This window comes from Melozone crissalis, unplaced genomic scaffold (assembly GCF_028551555.1).
Source record: "Melozone crissalis strain CALT ecotype California unplaced genomic scaffold, PUWL_Pcris_2 ptg000042l_1, whole genome shotgun sequence".
Lineage (NCBI taxonomy): Eukaryota > Metazoa > Chordata > Aves > Passeriformes > Passerellidae > Melozone > Melozone crissalis.
Window position 1 is genome coordinate 10,193,986 of NW_026535820.1, and position 15,907 is coordinate 10,209,892.

The 15,907-nt window shown below is 41.3% G+C and overlaps 1 protein-coding gene across 1 annotated transcript; it reads right to left on the reverse strand.

Annotated features, from left to right (window-relative positions):
• Nucleotides 1–604: 604 nt before the first annotated feature.
• NPBWR1 (neuropeptides B and W receptor 1) lies at nt 605–1,807 on the reverse strand. The gene has a single exon (XM_054285140.1). The coding sequence runs from the start codon at nt 1,805–1,807 to the stop codon at nt 824–826; it is 984 nt and encodes a 327-aa protein (XP_054141115.1). The 3' UTR covers nt 605–823.
• Nucleotides 1,808–15,907: the final 14,100 nt, after the last annotated feature.

Below are 15,907 nucleotides of genomic sequence, written 5' to 3' on the forward strand. Positions count from 1 at the left end.
GGTTCTGAAGATAGCCTCTGATTCTGTTTTCTAGGACCACAAAATAAATATCTGTAAGTGCAACAGCCCATAAACACATGACAAATAATAATCACCACTTCTGATATAAACAAAAGTTGCATTTTTTACAAACTACAATGACCGAGTGTACTGTTAAGCTATTTTCTGCAGCAAGTGGCTCCAAACCCATGTCTGTGCCTTTTATTCACTAGAGAGGGGTTGCTCTTTTTTCTTTAAAGTTCAGACTGATATCTCTCTTACATGTTCTCATGGATTTTGGCTGCCTTATCTTATTCTCCTTTAAAGTGAAATGAGCTCAATACCTTTGTTTATTTGTTATCCTTTGGAGCTGTTGCTAAGTTTGCAAGACTTTGGTAAGCAGGTCCTGTAGGTAGAGAAGAGGCTGTGGTATTATTAAGCAAGACACTTGGTAACACACTTTTATTGAGCTTTTCAAATCACTGATAATTTAGACAGTCATGTGGCTTGAGTTCACAAAGCAATGCCTTTCAAAAGGGAAAAGGGACCTGTGGCAGCTCTGTGAGCTCCAGACACAGGTCAGAAAGAGCACTAGAGAAAAGGAATTTAAAAAAACCAACAACAAACTAACAAAAAGCCAGGGCAGTGCTAAGGAAATGAGTGCAGGATGTGAGAAAGATCCACTTGGCCCCAGTTCATGTCTTGCGTAGCACAACAACCTGAAGCCTGGTGAGCCATCACGAGGAGACTGGAGAGAAAGCACTCTCTGGGCTGGAATCACCCAGGAAGAGCAGGTGACTGTGACAGGACACAGGACAGAATAGGAGAGAGGGCTGGGCTGGCTTTATGAGGTGGCTCTGCGATTGATGAGTCTGCGAAAGCTCCTCCGGAAGCTTTCATCCAGAAAGGCGTACAGGAAAGGGTTGAAGCAGCTGTTGGCATAGCTTAGGCTGGTGATGAAATAGGAAATCCCAATGACCAGGGGAGTTTGTGGGATGTCCATGATGAGGGCCACCACTGTGCTAAGGTGAAAGGGTGTCCAGCAGAGCAGGCACACACCCAGGATAGCAACCACCATCAGCGTCACCTTCTTTTTGGCTTTGTCCAGAGCTTTTGCATTGCAGTGGAGATGCACGTGTCTCAGTCTGCACAGCATGGTGGTGTAGAGGGTGCAGATGGTGGACACTGGGATGACAAAGCCTAAAATAAGGGTGTAGATCCGACTGCCTTTCCACCACACGCTCTCGGGGTGGGGGAACACGAAGACGCAGTGGGAGCGCCCCTGCTCCTCGTGTATCTTGGCAAAGACGGCGAAGGGCAGGATGATGACGGTGACAAAGGACCAGACACAGAGGCTGACAATCTTGGCTGCTCGGTAGGTGCGGTAGGACACCTTCCTGGACTTGGTGGTGGCCACCACAACGAGGTAGCGGTCAATGCTCATGACAGTGAGGAAGTAGATGCTGGAGAAGATGTTGTACTGGTCTATGGAGATGATGAGCTTGCACATGAGCTCTCCAAAGGGCCACTGCAGGAGCAGGTAGTCAGCAATGTTTATGGGCAGCACCAAGGTAAAGAGCTCATCAGCAATGGCCAGGTTGAGGATGAAGATGTTGGTTACTGTTTTCATCTTTGGTGCTTTGAGGATGACATAGATGACAGCTGTGTTGCCTGTCAGTCCCACGGTACAGATGACGGAGTAGATGACAGGCACTGTGATGTAGTACCTGGGGCTTACTGGAGTAGTGGACATATTCAGACTCCCATATCCTCTTCCAGTGCAGTCTGCACATGAGGAATTGGTTTCAGGGAGGGAGAAGTTCTCCATGGCTACAGGAGAGGATGGCTAGGCTCACTGGTGGTAAGGATGACCTGAAAGTGGGGAAAAATAAGTGAGACCTCTGCTCTTCGCAAGGCTGTCTCCTCTGGCACACCCAACTGCCAAAATCTCACATATGCTTCCCACTGGCACCCTGACGGCAGCAAGGGAAGATCACCAAGGGCTTAGCCAGCAGCCAAGTGTCCCAGCAGCTGCCCCTTCCCTCCTCCTGCATTATAGGAGTGCCGTGCGTGGACAGCGCTCAGCCTGGGGCTCCCCAAAGTGCCCAGCCATCCCAGGGTGACAATAGTCAGCCTGGGGCTCCCCCAAAGCCATCCCAGGGTGACAGCGCTCACCCTCGGGCTCCCCCGAAGTGCCCAGCTATCCCAGGGTGACAATGCTCAGCCTGGGACTCCCCCAAAGCCATCCCAGGGTTACAACGCTCAGCCTGGGGCTCCCCCAAAGTGCCCAGCCATCCCAGGGTTACAGCGCTCAGCCTGGGGCTCCCCCCAAAGCCATCCCATGGGGACAGCGCTCTCCTGGGAGCCCAGAGGCGCTGCCCGGTCCCTTCCCCGCCAGCGCTCGGCGGCGCCTCTGGGCCGGGGCTGCTCGGACCGCCGGTGTCCTGCTCTCGGGAGCAGCCGGTGCCCTCGGTGCCCTCCTCGAAAAGCAAAAGGCACCCCCGTTCCCGACTGAGAGAGCGCTGTGAAGGGGGATCAGGGATGCACTGACCTGTTCCAGCGCGGCCGCGGCGGTGCGGCTCCCGGAGGGGCGGGATGCGCCGTCCGTGCGGGGGGAATGCGCCGGCCCCGCTCCTTTGCTGGATTCTGAGAGTTACAGCCGCGTCCGAGTCGATCTGGGCAGCAAGAAACAGGTGACGCGAACAGCAGAGGATGGTTTAAGAGTCGGAAGCTGGAGCATTGGAAGAGGTTTGTGCTTTACCTGGACTCACATCTCCTCCCGCGGTCCGGCAGCGCAGCAATGGGCACAGAGATCCCAGCTGGATCATCTGGGGTATATGCGCTCCTGCTGGGGCTGAGAGCTCAGCACTCAGCGCCTGCCCGGCCCCCGGACTGTCCCGGGCGGGGCGGGGGCAGCGCGATGCTGTGCATCAGGCTCCGAGCCACAGGATCGAGAGAAGGTGCCTCTGCTTGTTGCGGGGGATTGGACTGGGTGGCCTTTCAGTTCCCTTCCGGCCCTAAGTAATCTATGATTCTGGGAACTTGCCAGGAAAACACATTTTTCATGGGATGTGGGATTCAGAAGCAGGATGGATGCACAGTAGTTCTGGTTCTGGCTGACACTTTGACTCCTTCACTCTGTGCTAGCGAAAAACTGAAATATAACCCTGGGAAGGCAATCTTTTTTTAGAGGGTAATTCAGAGCTCCTGATTATCAGAGTCTTTTTTCCAAAAAGTACATGGCATAAAATCTATCTAATTTTCTTTTCATTTTCGTTGCCTTTTCAATGTGAGAATTCTATGTAATGCATTGTAATACATTTGTAATTACTATTACTATTGTAGTACATTTGACAAAACTTCTGCATCTCCAAAATCGGAAGTGTCAACAACTTTTTTTTTATGCTACAAGCAGGACTGACCACATACATTATCAGTAAATACTAAAAAATTACTAATAGCATAATAAATGAATCTTTTGGCAAACTGACATTATTGTTCAGTATCTGTAAACTAGTACCATGGAGAGAGATTAACACAGCCTGGCTCTGATTCTCCCATATTATGATGTATAATTGCCTAAATCAGCAGGATGTCACAAACCTTAAAATCCAATCAAATGAATTATTAAGTAAATACATGAAAAAGGACCAGCAAAGTACCTCTGCTTCATTATGGCTATGATTTTGTAGCACTCTGTCTTAAATTATTGCTCTGTGATTCTTAACTTTCTTTACAGAAATATCTGAGATAAAAATGTGCTCACACACTTGTGCACTCCCATGAGAATGACAGAAATACAATGCTGCAGGGTCATCATGGAGTTCTGCTTCCCTTTTTTTGTCTATAGTTTCACAATCCAAGTAATGAAAATATCACCTTTGCTATGGAGTTTATTGGAAGCTAGCATTTGAGCCAGGTTTTTTGACCTAGTTTTAAGTTTTAAGCACAGTTGTCTTAAAGTGAATGTAGCTTTGGAAACTCAATGTGCTTATTCCCCATACTGTAGCAGTAGCATGACAGAGGTGCCCCACTTCTGAGGTTCTTGGGGAGTTCTTCCACACTGGTGCTTTGTAGGCACTTAATTGCTTACATGCAAGTTCTGGTGGTGACATCACCTAAACGTGTACAAAAATTTTACCACAATGCTTTTGCCATGGTGTTTGTACCCACTCTCTTCCTTTCAGTTCATCATTGGTTCTAGAGGGAACCATCTTGTTCCCGTCTTGTTTCCCTTCTTGTTCCCAGAAAAAGATCCCCTAACTTCAGCAATAGCTTTATTCTGTGGAGTTAATGTCTTGGGGTCTTTTGACTCTGCAGGGTTAAAATTGCAATTCTAATAGAAAGCTGACTAGGAGGAATCTGCATTTTTCCTCTCTCCTGGTAGCTGAAGAAATGGATTTTGGGCCTGTTAAATCTCTGATGTATTTATGTGAACTGCTGTCATTACTGAGGGAATTGTAGCTGTCTGTACAGTGCATCAATAAACAACTTGCCTCCATTATCAGGTATTCATTGCTGATACTGGTGTAGTGTTTAAAGGCATCAAAAGACATCAGGTTTCATATACAGCAGTTAAAGTAATTATTTTACCCTTTTATAACATCAGTTTCCCAGGAAGGCAGTCAAAGGGCTTTATAAGTTTATAGCTGACTTTGTAAACTTAGAAATTCTGTTTTTGTGAGGATAGTTCCAAGCCACAGAGTGTGCCTCAATATCTCAGCAGGTGCACAGACCACCTTCCTTTCAGCTGAAAGCAAACAGAAATGGGAAGTGTTAGAAATAACTTCTACAAGGTGAGGCTGTCAGGATTGGCAAGTTTAGACTGATAACCACTGCAGATTCTGTGGGAGCCATTAAAATCTGTAGGGCAAATCCAGCTCTTGGCCAGTGAAGTGTGACCCCAATACCTCTGGTGGAGCTGTGCCTGCTGACAAACAGTTGTACTGGGTGGTCATTAGGCATGTTCACAGCCTTTGAGAAGATACTGATTTGTAATCATTCTCTTGCATACAGAATATCGCTGACTGTGTTTCCTTCTGGATACTTTAAGCGGTTCATGCTACCCAGGTTAAAAGAAGTCACATATAATTTTCTTTGAGCAGTTAAGTCATAGTTGGTTCTTTCCTATATTTCAGTATGATTATCTAGTGATCTAGATGAGCAACAAAGGAGAAAATGACTTCATGAATTGCCACTAAGAGATGAGATTTCACCATAATGAGCCTACAAGTCTTGTACCTTCTTTATTGAATTGATCCATGTCTGAATTTCAGAATATATCCTTTCTTCCTGTGGGCTAAATCCATTTGACAGAGATCCATTTGAGTCAAGAACTGGGTCAGTTTTGAAGGACTTCCATCATCTCAAGTGGGGAAAAAGCACACATAATTCTGTTTGCAGGACTGCCTCAGCAATCAGTAAAGAAAACAGCTCAGCAGTGGAGCAAGGCTGCAGCTTCTGCAATGCACTAATTTTCTACCTTTGGCACTGAATTATTTGCCGACACAATGTGCAGATGTGAAGGAGTTCAAAAATATTCAGTTGAGAGTCTCCCTCTGTGATGTTGGATTAGTAGATCTATTTATTAGGTAGAAAGGAATAAAATTGCCAGGTGACCTCAAGATCAGGCTTCTCTATTCCAGTCTTCACAAATTCTGTCAATCTTTGCAGTCTTGCATGAATTCTTTCAGAAAACATCCAGTGATGCCAGAACTACACGCTCTCCAGACTGTTTGTTCAACAAAATCTGTTCTTCAGACCCTGACCTTTTGTCACAATCAAAAACCCTTTGGTTATTTTCCTGTCCCAAACATAACAACATTTTCTATCCCCTGTGGTGATTTTTTCCATGTGTGAACACTTCAATGTCTTTTCTCCAGAGCTGAAAAACACAGTTCTCACTATTTCCTTTTGCCATATCTGTTTGAGATATGGCAAAATTGTTTGAGAGGAGCGTTTTTTTCCACGCAGTCCTTTTTTTTTTTGTGTGTGTGTTTTGGGTTTTTTGTGTTTTTTGTGGTGTCTTCTATCAGGCTTTTTAGTGTTTATTATCTGTCCTCTGTTTGTGATAGTATCAAAACAGGCTTTCACATCAGTGAACAAGGCCTGTGGCAAAGCTTCAGATTGTTTTGATTTAGCCAGGGTTGGCAGGCTTCTGCAAACTCAATATTTGGAGAAATAAAGAGTCCTGTGAGGTAGGACTGGAGCACTGGGAAGTTGTGATAAAAGAACATGTGTACAGCATCTTCTGCTCTGCATTACTCAGCAAGAAAACAACCTGTGTCTATCACATCTTACTGGTTTCAATTCAAAATCACCCAGTAAAATGAGCATGTGTCCCACAGAGCAAACTATCTCTCTGCCCTGTGTTCCCTGGGAGGAGCTGAGTTCTGGCACTGCATCAGTGTGAATAAGTGTCAGACCTCAGCATGCTGGAAGGACAGCTGACCATGCAGGCCTTGGAAATAAATTCTAAGCCTTTTAAAAACATTATTGATACCAGGACCTTTTTTAAAACAACAAACAGGTTGTTATAACCCCAGTTTATATATATATATACACACACACACACACACACACACACATATATATATATATATATATGTATGTGTGTATGTGTGTGTGAGAAGTTAATTAGTATGAGTGAAGTATAATAAGGGTAATTGAAAAGAAGCAAAAGCAGTAGCTGAATAATAATAAATAAAAAAAAACCCCAACAGCAAGGCCTATGTGCATGTTTTTGTTGTCTTTGGGGTTTGGGGTTTTTGGTAATAGAAAATTCACTGAACTTCAATATATTCGTCGCATTTCTTGGCCCATTGTTTTTCCTTTTGTGAAAGAGACTGTCCAGCCTCATCAGTCTGGTGAACTTAGAAATTAAGTCCCTTAACTTCAGTAGGTACTTACAAATATTTTGGGCCTCTATCAGACTCTGTGCTTGCTGTGTTGGGAATTAGTTCCATAAATTCTTCATTTACCTTGCTATTCTAACAGGAGAATTGGAATGACATTTAAATTTTTAAGGAAAAGGAATCCATTTTCAAGACAAAAAAATTAGCAACAGAAGTAACTGCAATACAAAATGCATCTGTCCAAACTTGATCAAAACTTCTAAAAGACTTGAGTGCTCTTCAGCCTACAAATGCTGAAATAGAAATGTCTGCTTTTTATCTTCCATATTAAGATCTCTAACTTATGGAATTCTTTTTCTCTAAGGCAGATCTTTAATAAAACACAACAAAACTGTGAGATAGTTAAGGTCTTCCTGGCAAGCTTCAAAAATTCGTTCAAAATTTTAGCTTTGCCATGGTGAGATATCACAGCAAACCTTAAGTCTTAACTGTTTTCAACACACAGTGAAGGCTTCCTGGGCTAGCTCTCTGATATTTAAAGAACATTGTAAAGCATGGTGATGTTTCTTCTTATACCCCTAGTCTATCCTGGTGCATCACTCCTCCTCCTACCTGACGGAAAGAGTCAAGTGATTTTGCTTTTTCCCTCTGTCAGATTTGACATTGTATGCAGGCTCACAGCCTTAAATGGTTTCTCATCTGCTGCTGGTTTTCTTAGCTCACTATTAAAGCTCACAGATTATCAGACTGAATTAGCGTGTAGCTGCCACTTAAACTTTGTAATTCTCCTAAGAAAAATTTTGTGACTGAAATGTGGAAGCCATCTGGTAACACTATACCAAAAAGGTGATAAAATTGTTAAAGATTCATCAGCAATTGCTGAAGTGCAGTCCAATAATTGATAGCATGCCAGGTCTTGGGGGGTGAAGGCAAATAAAAGTTTCCTGCTGCGGAAAATCTTGTTGAAACAAAAGTCAGGGAGCTGGGCAGGGTAGCAAATACTGATTATTTGACATAATGATGAAACTACATGCTGTGTTTTCTTTTCTTTACAATATTTATCAGGCCAAAGTTATCAGTCTCAGAGCCAGGTTTTCCTTCATACCTTTTCCACCCCATTGTTCTCCCTTTAGTTAAGTGTTCAAATAAAATGCTTCCAAGCTTTTTTTGGTCTGTGAACCACCAACACCTGGCACTTTGTGACTTGTTTTGTTCCCTTTCCAGAGGCAGTCATCTGTGCTGGGGCAAAGCCAACTCTGGTTTGGGGCTACTTCTTAGCTTTCATCTCCCCTAACCATGATGTGTTTATCACCACATTCAGGCTACAAAAAGCTTCCCCAGAATGAGGAACATTGTCAGAAAGCCCATGCTATTCAAATCATCACAAAGCATGAAGAAAAAATTTGTGTACTTCTAAGGCAATGCCCTGGCAATATGGTGTAGGGACAGAAGACAAAAAGCTCCTGTAGTCCTTTATCTAGAAAACCAACCTCAGAGATGCTTAAAAGCAATCCAGAGATTTCTTTTGTGGACCACTCCCCAAAGTAAAATAAAATTTAAAAAAAACCACCAAAAATACCCCAAAAAAACAAACAAAAAACTTCCCTCAGAACCCCAAATCATAGGCAGAGAGGACTGGAAATAAAAGAAGAAAAAAGGTCTATGAAAAGACGTTATCACACACAGTCTTGATTTATGTGGGCTGGGAAAGACAGAAAGTAGACTTTGTAAAAGACACCTACTAAGAAATCATTTAAAGAGTGGAATAAATGAAGAAGCAGCACCTACATCTTCCACAAATGTAAAATAGGAAAATAAACAAGGAAGGAAACCATGTTTATTTTATACATATATAGGGGGATTTATATACAGATAATAGTCCCCATTTCCTCGCTAGCTTGCTGCTTAGATGCTGGCTAATGAATGTTTTCTGTATGCTTTCTGTATACAAGGCCTTACTGGCACTTCAATCAGAAAACTAAAATAACTTCTTCTAAACTCTTCATGTTACCTTTAAAATTGTGCCGCACAAATAGCAAGCACAGTACTTGCTGTTTCATGCTTTTCTTGTGCATGAGCTGTTGATTACCTATGTTTCCAAGACACTGAAGTTTTGGAATACTATTACCTATTTTGTGATGAGTGCCCTTGACAGAAAATTTTTCATTGCTTCTTGACTACCATTGCTTCTGTTTTCTATCTGTGGCTTCAGGAGGAAGCCATAAATTTGATTGCTATGGTGATTTGTATTTGTGGCCTGAGACCACTTTGCAGCAAGGCCTACAATAGTTTTCACCACTTTGAACAGCTCTAGATCTAAGCCAAGCCTAGACAGAGTGTTCTTCTTCATTTTGCTGTATATTCACAGGAACATTGTCATTCTCAGCTGCTGGGGGTTGGCCAGTGCAGCCTCGTGTGCATGACAATGATTTTAGGCAAACTGTGGTTTATATGGGATGCATTATTCCACCTTGCTGTTGTTCCCGCCATGTGTAAACACAGAGCAATACACCTGCTGATGGACTGATATACCTAAATTACCAGCTGGACTGCCCTAGCCTAGGAATCTTCCTGTCCCCTCTGTCCTGGGACATTACCTGTCCTGTCATTCGAGCAACATGGAAGGCATCCCTGCCCACGACAAGGCGGTTTGAACTGGATAATCTTGAAGGTCCCTTCCAATATAAACCATGCTATAATTCTGTGATTAAGTTGTATTTCTTGTGTCATTTGTTTTAATGTTTAAATAAAACTCAGTAATTTTCAAGGTGGAGTGGAGATGCTTGCAGTTGGCTGCAAAAGCTAAAAAAATATATAGAGCCAGAGGACTAGATCTGGACCACCAGCATTTCTCACAGACAGCTTGAAGAGGAGGACCTGCCTCAGTGCCCCAGTCAATCTCTTGATACAGAAAGAGAAGTATGTTCAATCTTTCTGCTGATAACTCTTTTTATAGGATGAGGAGTGAGACAGTTCAAGCACTTCCAACTCTAATCATGGTAGCACTAACTCCAGATGGAGTTTCCCAAAATAGTTTGTTTCTTTCTTTCTCTCTTAGTAAAAAAAAAGAGAAATTCATTACATCCTCAACTCAATCTGGATAGCAGCAGGCAGACAGCAATTCTCCTGTAAAGAATATATCAGGCTAGCAAGCAAAGAATAGATTTAAATCTTTCCCTATGACCCATAATGTTGCCAGTCAGTATAAAGAGGCAAAAAAGTCAGGCTTGTGGACAAGACTGTGATAAATGGGTACATCATTAACTGTTCTGACTTGCAGTAAAACCTAGCATCCAGCCATTTTTTCCTCATATTGAATACTGAGGTATTGAATACTCAATTTTCCCCTAATTGCTAAAATATAAAACCTTAAATTGCAAAATGCTGTTATTGGCATGCAAGCAAAACTAACTTGAGGTATGCAGTGTGCAATTTTTTGTCTGCACAGGGACAATGAACTGTTATCTGCAGTTATTTATTGCTTTTCAGACACTGAGGCCAGTAGGAAAGAACACTACTAAAGTGCTAAATCCTGTCTTAGGATCCAGTCCTTAGTTCTAAATCCTGTCTCGAAATCACTGGCTTGAGGGGTGCTGCCCACTAAGAATGGTCCTTGGCCTCTCCTGAGCAGTGCCAGGGAATTGCTTTGGAAAATTGGCTGGCCCAAGTGGACAACACATAAGGGGAAGTTCAGACTGAACAAAAAAGAGTTATTGGTGGAACTATTTCACCTTCTAAAGGGAATAATTAGCTTTGGTGAGATTACTGTTCTAGGTGCTGTTTATCTCACATGTGTGGGGAGCCATGGGCCTGGAGTCAATGTCTGTCAGCAATGAGAAATCTGCCAGTTCTGTCTCTTGGCCAGCAGAACTTTTTCCTTGCAAATAGTGACCTGTCATTTATTTCAGCCACAGGAAGTGGGATTCTTGTATGCCTGAAATATGTCCATGTCATATTTAAGCATTTTAAAGTAGGTAACAACTTTTCTTTCCTTTTGTGTCATGAACAGCATAATAATTATGTTACTCCAGAGGTATCAATGGTGCCTTTTTTAGTCAACTGTAATAGCAAAAGTTTTTTTGAGGTTACTTGAGAAAGATTGTGTGAACAGCTTAAAAACAACTTGAAAATTGTCGAGGGAGTAGCTAATGGGAGCAGCTTGAACTCTGAAGACCCAGGCTGGTCACAGCGTGGGAAGCAGTTGGGATTGTGGAAGAGGTGGTCTGGAAAATTTCTCATGGCAAAAGCATCTGTTCTCACCTTTTTTTTTTTCTTGTTGCAAATGAAGCAAGTCGGAGGCAGAAGAGGAGCCAGAGTGTCTCAGTGTGGGAGGTGGGGATACAGGCCAGGGAGGAATATGACTGAGCATGAAGGAGCATTTGTTCCAGGTCCTTCTCTCCAACATGTCCATGGCTGTTCTTGGTCTCACCTTCATAACCTGCTGTATGAAACTTAGATCAAAAGTCAGTGGGAAGACTAAGCTGAGTTTCTCTGTGAATCTTGGAAATGTTCCCTTCACTCTGACAGTCCTGGAAATCTGGTTATCTTCCTTCCTGAATCTCAAGTTAGCACTTCCTTTTTTTTTTTTTTTTTCCCTCCATGTATTTTCATGCATTCTGTGTTATTGAGTCTCAAGTTTTCACATAATTTCTAAACCTGGCTTCAGCCCCCTCCAAGTGATCCTAAGGGGGCTATTCCCTACTCCATCCCTTCAACATTGCCATAAGAAACTGTTCATTTTCTCTGGCAGCTAATTTTGACCAGTAAGATATACTTACAGTCTTCTGAGGTTTGCAGACTTCCGAGATTTGTCTCAGCACAAGTGAAAGGATACAGTATATCTTCATAAATATTTAAAAAGTCACTACTTTATTTCTGCCACTTTTCATCCACATTTCCAGTCAGCCAGAGTTTCACAGGCATGCTCAGCTTTCAGTTTTGATGGAATTTGATGTGAAAATTCATAAAGAAGGCTTTTGCTGCTGTGTAGCTTTGGAGCCATGGAAACAGTACCCTGCCCAAAAGCGAATGTGGGTTAAGGCGTGGAGGGAAAATTGGGGATGTGTTCCATTTAGCTGAAGCTGGGGATTTGTTTCCAGAATAAATTAGGTCTTAGAAGGCAGAAATTAGGCTAGGGTGGTAAATGCCAAGAGTTTTCTTCATTCCAAGATTATGTCTTTTTTCCATGGTCAGGATGCCAGTTCTCAAGGAATCTTCAAAAAGTATTGCTACTTAACATGTCCACTGGGACATCAAATGTATCACACAGAAGCAGATGAAAAACTCCAGCATTTTTAAAAAATTTCAATATGAAAAGACATCTGTTCCATTAGTACCATTATCAGCCACTGCACATTTCAAATGCTCACATTTGCCAGCTGCAGAATGAGAATACCAGTGAATAATCATTTTTGTTGCCTGTGTGTCCATTGCATCTTAAATTTTAGCTCCTTTGAAGTGTGTGAAGGTAGGGAGAAAAAAAATTATGCTTTAATTTAGCCTAACAAAAATAATTACTACTGTCTGTGACTTCAATTAGGCACAGAGGAGCAGATAAAAGTATTTTCTCTGAGCTTCAGCAACTGGGAAAATTCATTATTTGTTTAATCTAGCAACCAAACTGGTGCTTCCAACATAGGCTGGTAGTGACTTAAGGGCCAACATAGACTGTTCCAGAGGACTTCTTGATAATAAATTATCAATAATGATAACAAGGACAACAATAACAACAACAATAATAAAAACATATCTGGTAAGAATAAAGCCATAAACAGCTGAAAAAAACATTAATGAGCACTGGCCAGTATGCCTCCACATAAAATGATTAGTAATATGTCTTTTGAAGCTTAGTCCTAATAGACTGCTGTAGTTCAAAGCTGTTTAAAAAGCTTGCCCTAAATCTATTCTTACCTTTCCCAAGAACCCATCCTTATCTTGCCAATCTTTAGGAATAGATACTAGAATAGACTTATACAATCCTCCGGCAAGGGGAAAAATGATGTGTCTTTTAATTCTTGTGGGATTATTGACTGGTGGTTAAACCTTGACATTCTGTTGTCTTACAGTTTTGATCAAATAATGCTATGAAATGCAGCAAGACAGTGACTAAGAAATAAATCCACACAAATATATCATTCTTTGTTTATAATATAATGTCTTTTGAGATAGAAATGTTAAAGCTGTGATTTCCCTGGCTTGGAGGGTTCTACAGGTAGAAATATTAAACTGTGGATCTATGCATTGGCTCTCAGTTTCAGATATCTCATTAATTCCAGATAACAGTTAATTTTTCTTCTGCAGACAAAATGATTACAGACTGCTTATCCCAAGTCAGTTTTGTTTGCTTCCCAATTTCTGCATTCTGCAAGCCATAAATTTTTACTGCTTAGGGGGGGAAAAAAGTGAGGCAATTAGGAATAAGATACATGCTGTGAACTCCCACTTTCATCAGTATCATTTGATGCTTGGGGACAGGGGAATAGACTGCAGTGCTGAAAAGCTCCTGGATGCAGTTCTTGTTTCCCTTAAACAATTCCAGTTTCTAAGGTTAATGAAAATAATATTAATAATAATAATGATAAAATAACTGCACTAGGTGGTGAGCACATTTAATTTGGACTAGGAAATCCATGACATTTCAGGAAATACAGGAACCCTGTGCAGTTGTGCAAATATTTCTGCATCAGGAAACTAACATGCACCATACCACTCTGGCTCTTTCAGTAAAATTCTGAAGGGAGGCTTCAGACCCCTTCAGCTTCATTAGTAAAACTGAATCTCCTCTGAAGCCAGCCTTTCTTCTGACTAATTAGAAATTTCTTATTAGTTCTGAAGGTGTTGATTTTCATAATTGATTTCTTAACCAAATCAAACAAACAACAACAACAAAAAAAACTTATCATCTTCAAAGGAGAAATTACTTTAAAAATACCGTGTGCAGTGACTGTGAGCACTCTGTCATTGTCCATCCTTATCACCCTGCCTGTGGACTGATGGAGTGTTTCCACAGCTGCCTCCCAGTACACTATTAATCCAGGATGAGAACAGTCAGATGCAATGTCCCTCATGTCAAGTGATTGATAGTGACATTTATTTACCACATTGCCAAGCCCTTTTTAATATTCTGCAATTTGATTTTCTGTGGGTTTTTTATTGTCCTCCACTCTGATTTATTAATTTATATTTTTATTTATGCTTCTTAATGCCCGTTTTCTGCAGAGGGAAATAAACAATGATGGAGAGACTTCAAGGGTTTCACTGGGTCTTGGAGAGGGTTAGCCCTAGATATAGAGTATCAGAGTGCCATTTTTTTGGGTGGATTTTCCCCCATTTATGTCTCATTCACCTTGCACAGATGCTGTACAAGTACAGTGTCTTTTCTACACCAGATGTGATGGAAATGAAGTTTGCCTGCCTTGGACTGCGCTGTGATGTATACAGCTGGTAAAGCAGATAAGGTGGCCTGTGTAAATCTGTTTGAATGTCACAGTTATCCATGCCATGTATGCTGGGATTCATATTTCCAGGATTGGAAACAGCAAAAGACCTGGAATTGGCTAAGTCAATGTGTGTAAAAGCCCATTGCAAAACTTGTCCTTGGCCCAAGGCAGCATGAGATCAACATTTAAAAATTCACTTTATAGTGTGTTGTACTTCCTTTTATCTTTCATACATTTATTTTTCCCTTTTATGAATAAAATAAGGAGGGAATCATGGGATTAATCATGCCCCAATACAGTTCTGCTTGCTCATCAATAACAGATTCTACTTTTACAGTTGGACAATTTATAATAGAAAAGGGAACTGTCAGGTGCTAAACCCAACATTATTCTTTAGCAAGAAACAAAGTAGTCCTTAACTACTTACTGTTGGATGGTATATGGCCAGGTTTGCTTTTGTTCTTTTGGAATTCTTTTTTTCCTGCTGAAAAATTTGCCATCTCTCATGTCTAACTATTTTAACATAAAATCACCTTTTTAAATATAAAATATTATAATCTAGGAAAATCCAGAGCTGTTCACAGGAAGTGTTTCTCTTTCTAGAACATCTATATTGATTTTACCCAAAAGAAGCAACACTTAGCATGGTAATTGGATACAGCCAGCAATGAGTACAGGGCTGGAAAAATGGGTTCACAAATTTTAAAGTTAACTTTTGGTAAGTATAGAATAATCTTTACAGAAGGATCAGCTTGTGAGTGGCTACTAAAAAAGCAGTCAAATGTAATATTAATATATTTACTAGAGGTCAAATTCTTGCTGAAAGATATCTTCTTGAACTCAGGGAATGACATTGTGGTAGTCTATATCCTTAGGATAAGACCCATAAACCATAAACAAACAAAAACCCCAAAACAAAAAACAAAAAACCCACAACCAAAACCAAACAGAAAAACCACTCCAAAACTGAAGAACCCCCCGCCCCCCCCCCCAAAAAAAAAAACAAAAGAAAAACCAACAAAAACAGAAAAAAGAAGAAATTGCAGTTGGCATTAACAGAGACCAAAGATTCCTGTTTCCATGAGCACCAAAACCTCATAAGTCAAGTTGTTCAGATACCAGAAAAAGAGAAACATTGATTGAACAGAGTCAAAGGTTCTGTTGGCAGCAATGTTTCAGAACTGCTTTCTCACTTTAGGTACAGCAGTTTCAAATACAGAGCCACTGTGTCATCTGGAACAGAGAGATATCACTGGAATGTAACCAGATCCCCTGTTAATGTCACAGGCTTTTACTAGAATGTCACCTCGGTTATGCTGAGATTTTGCAAATCACACTGCAAGAATGTGTATTTTTAGCAAACACCTGCAAACTAATAGCAATGATAATTTTGGCTAATGGAAATTTTAAATCTCAAAAAAAGTCAAATGATCGAAAAACCTTGAATTTCTACCCACCCACTCCATGCATTTGAGAGTTTTGCCACTCACCATGTTGTGAAAAATAATTTACTCTTGTTTTTTTGAGGCTTAGGGAGATGTAAAAATTTTGGGGTTTTTTCTTCCAAAGAACAGTATCTTATCAGATAATTTACACTTTTTCTTCAAAGTAAGTATCATAAAAGTACCTGTATTA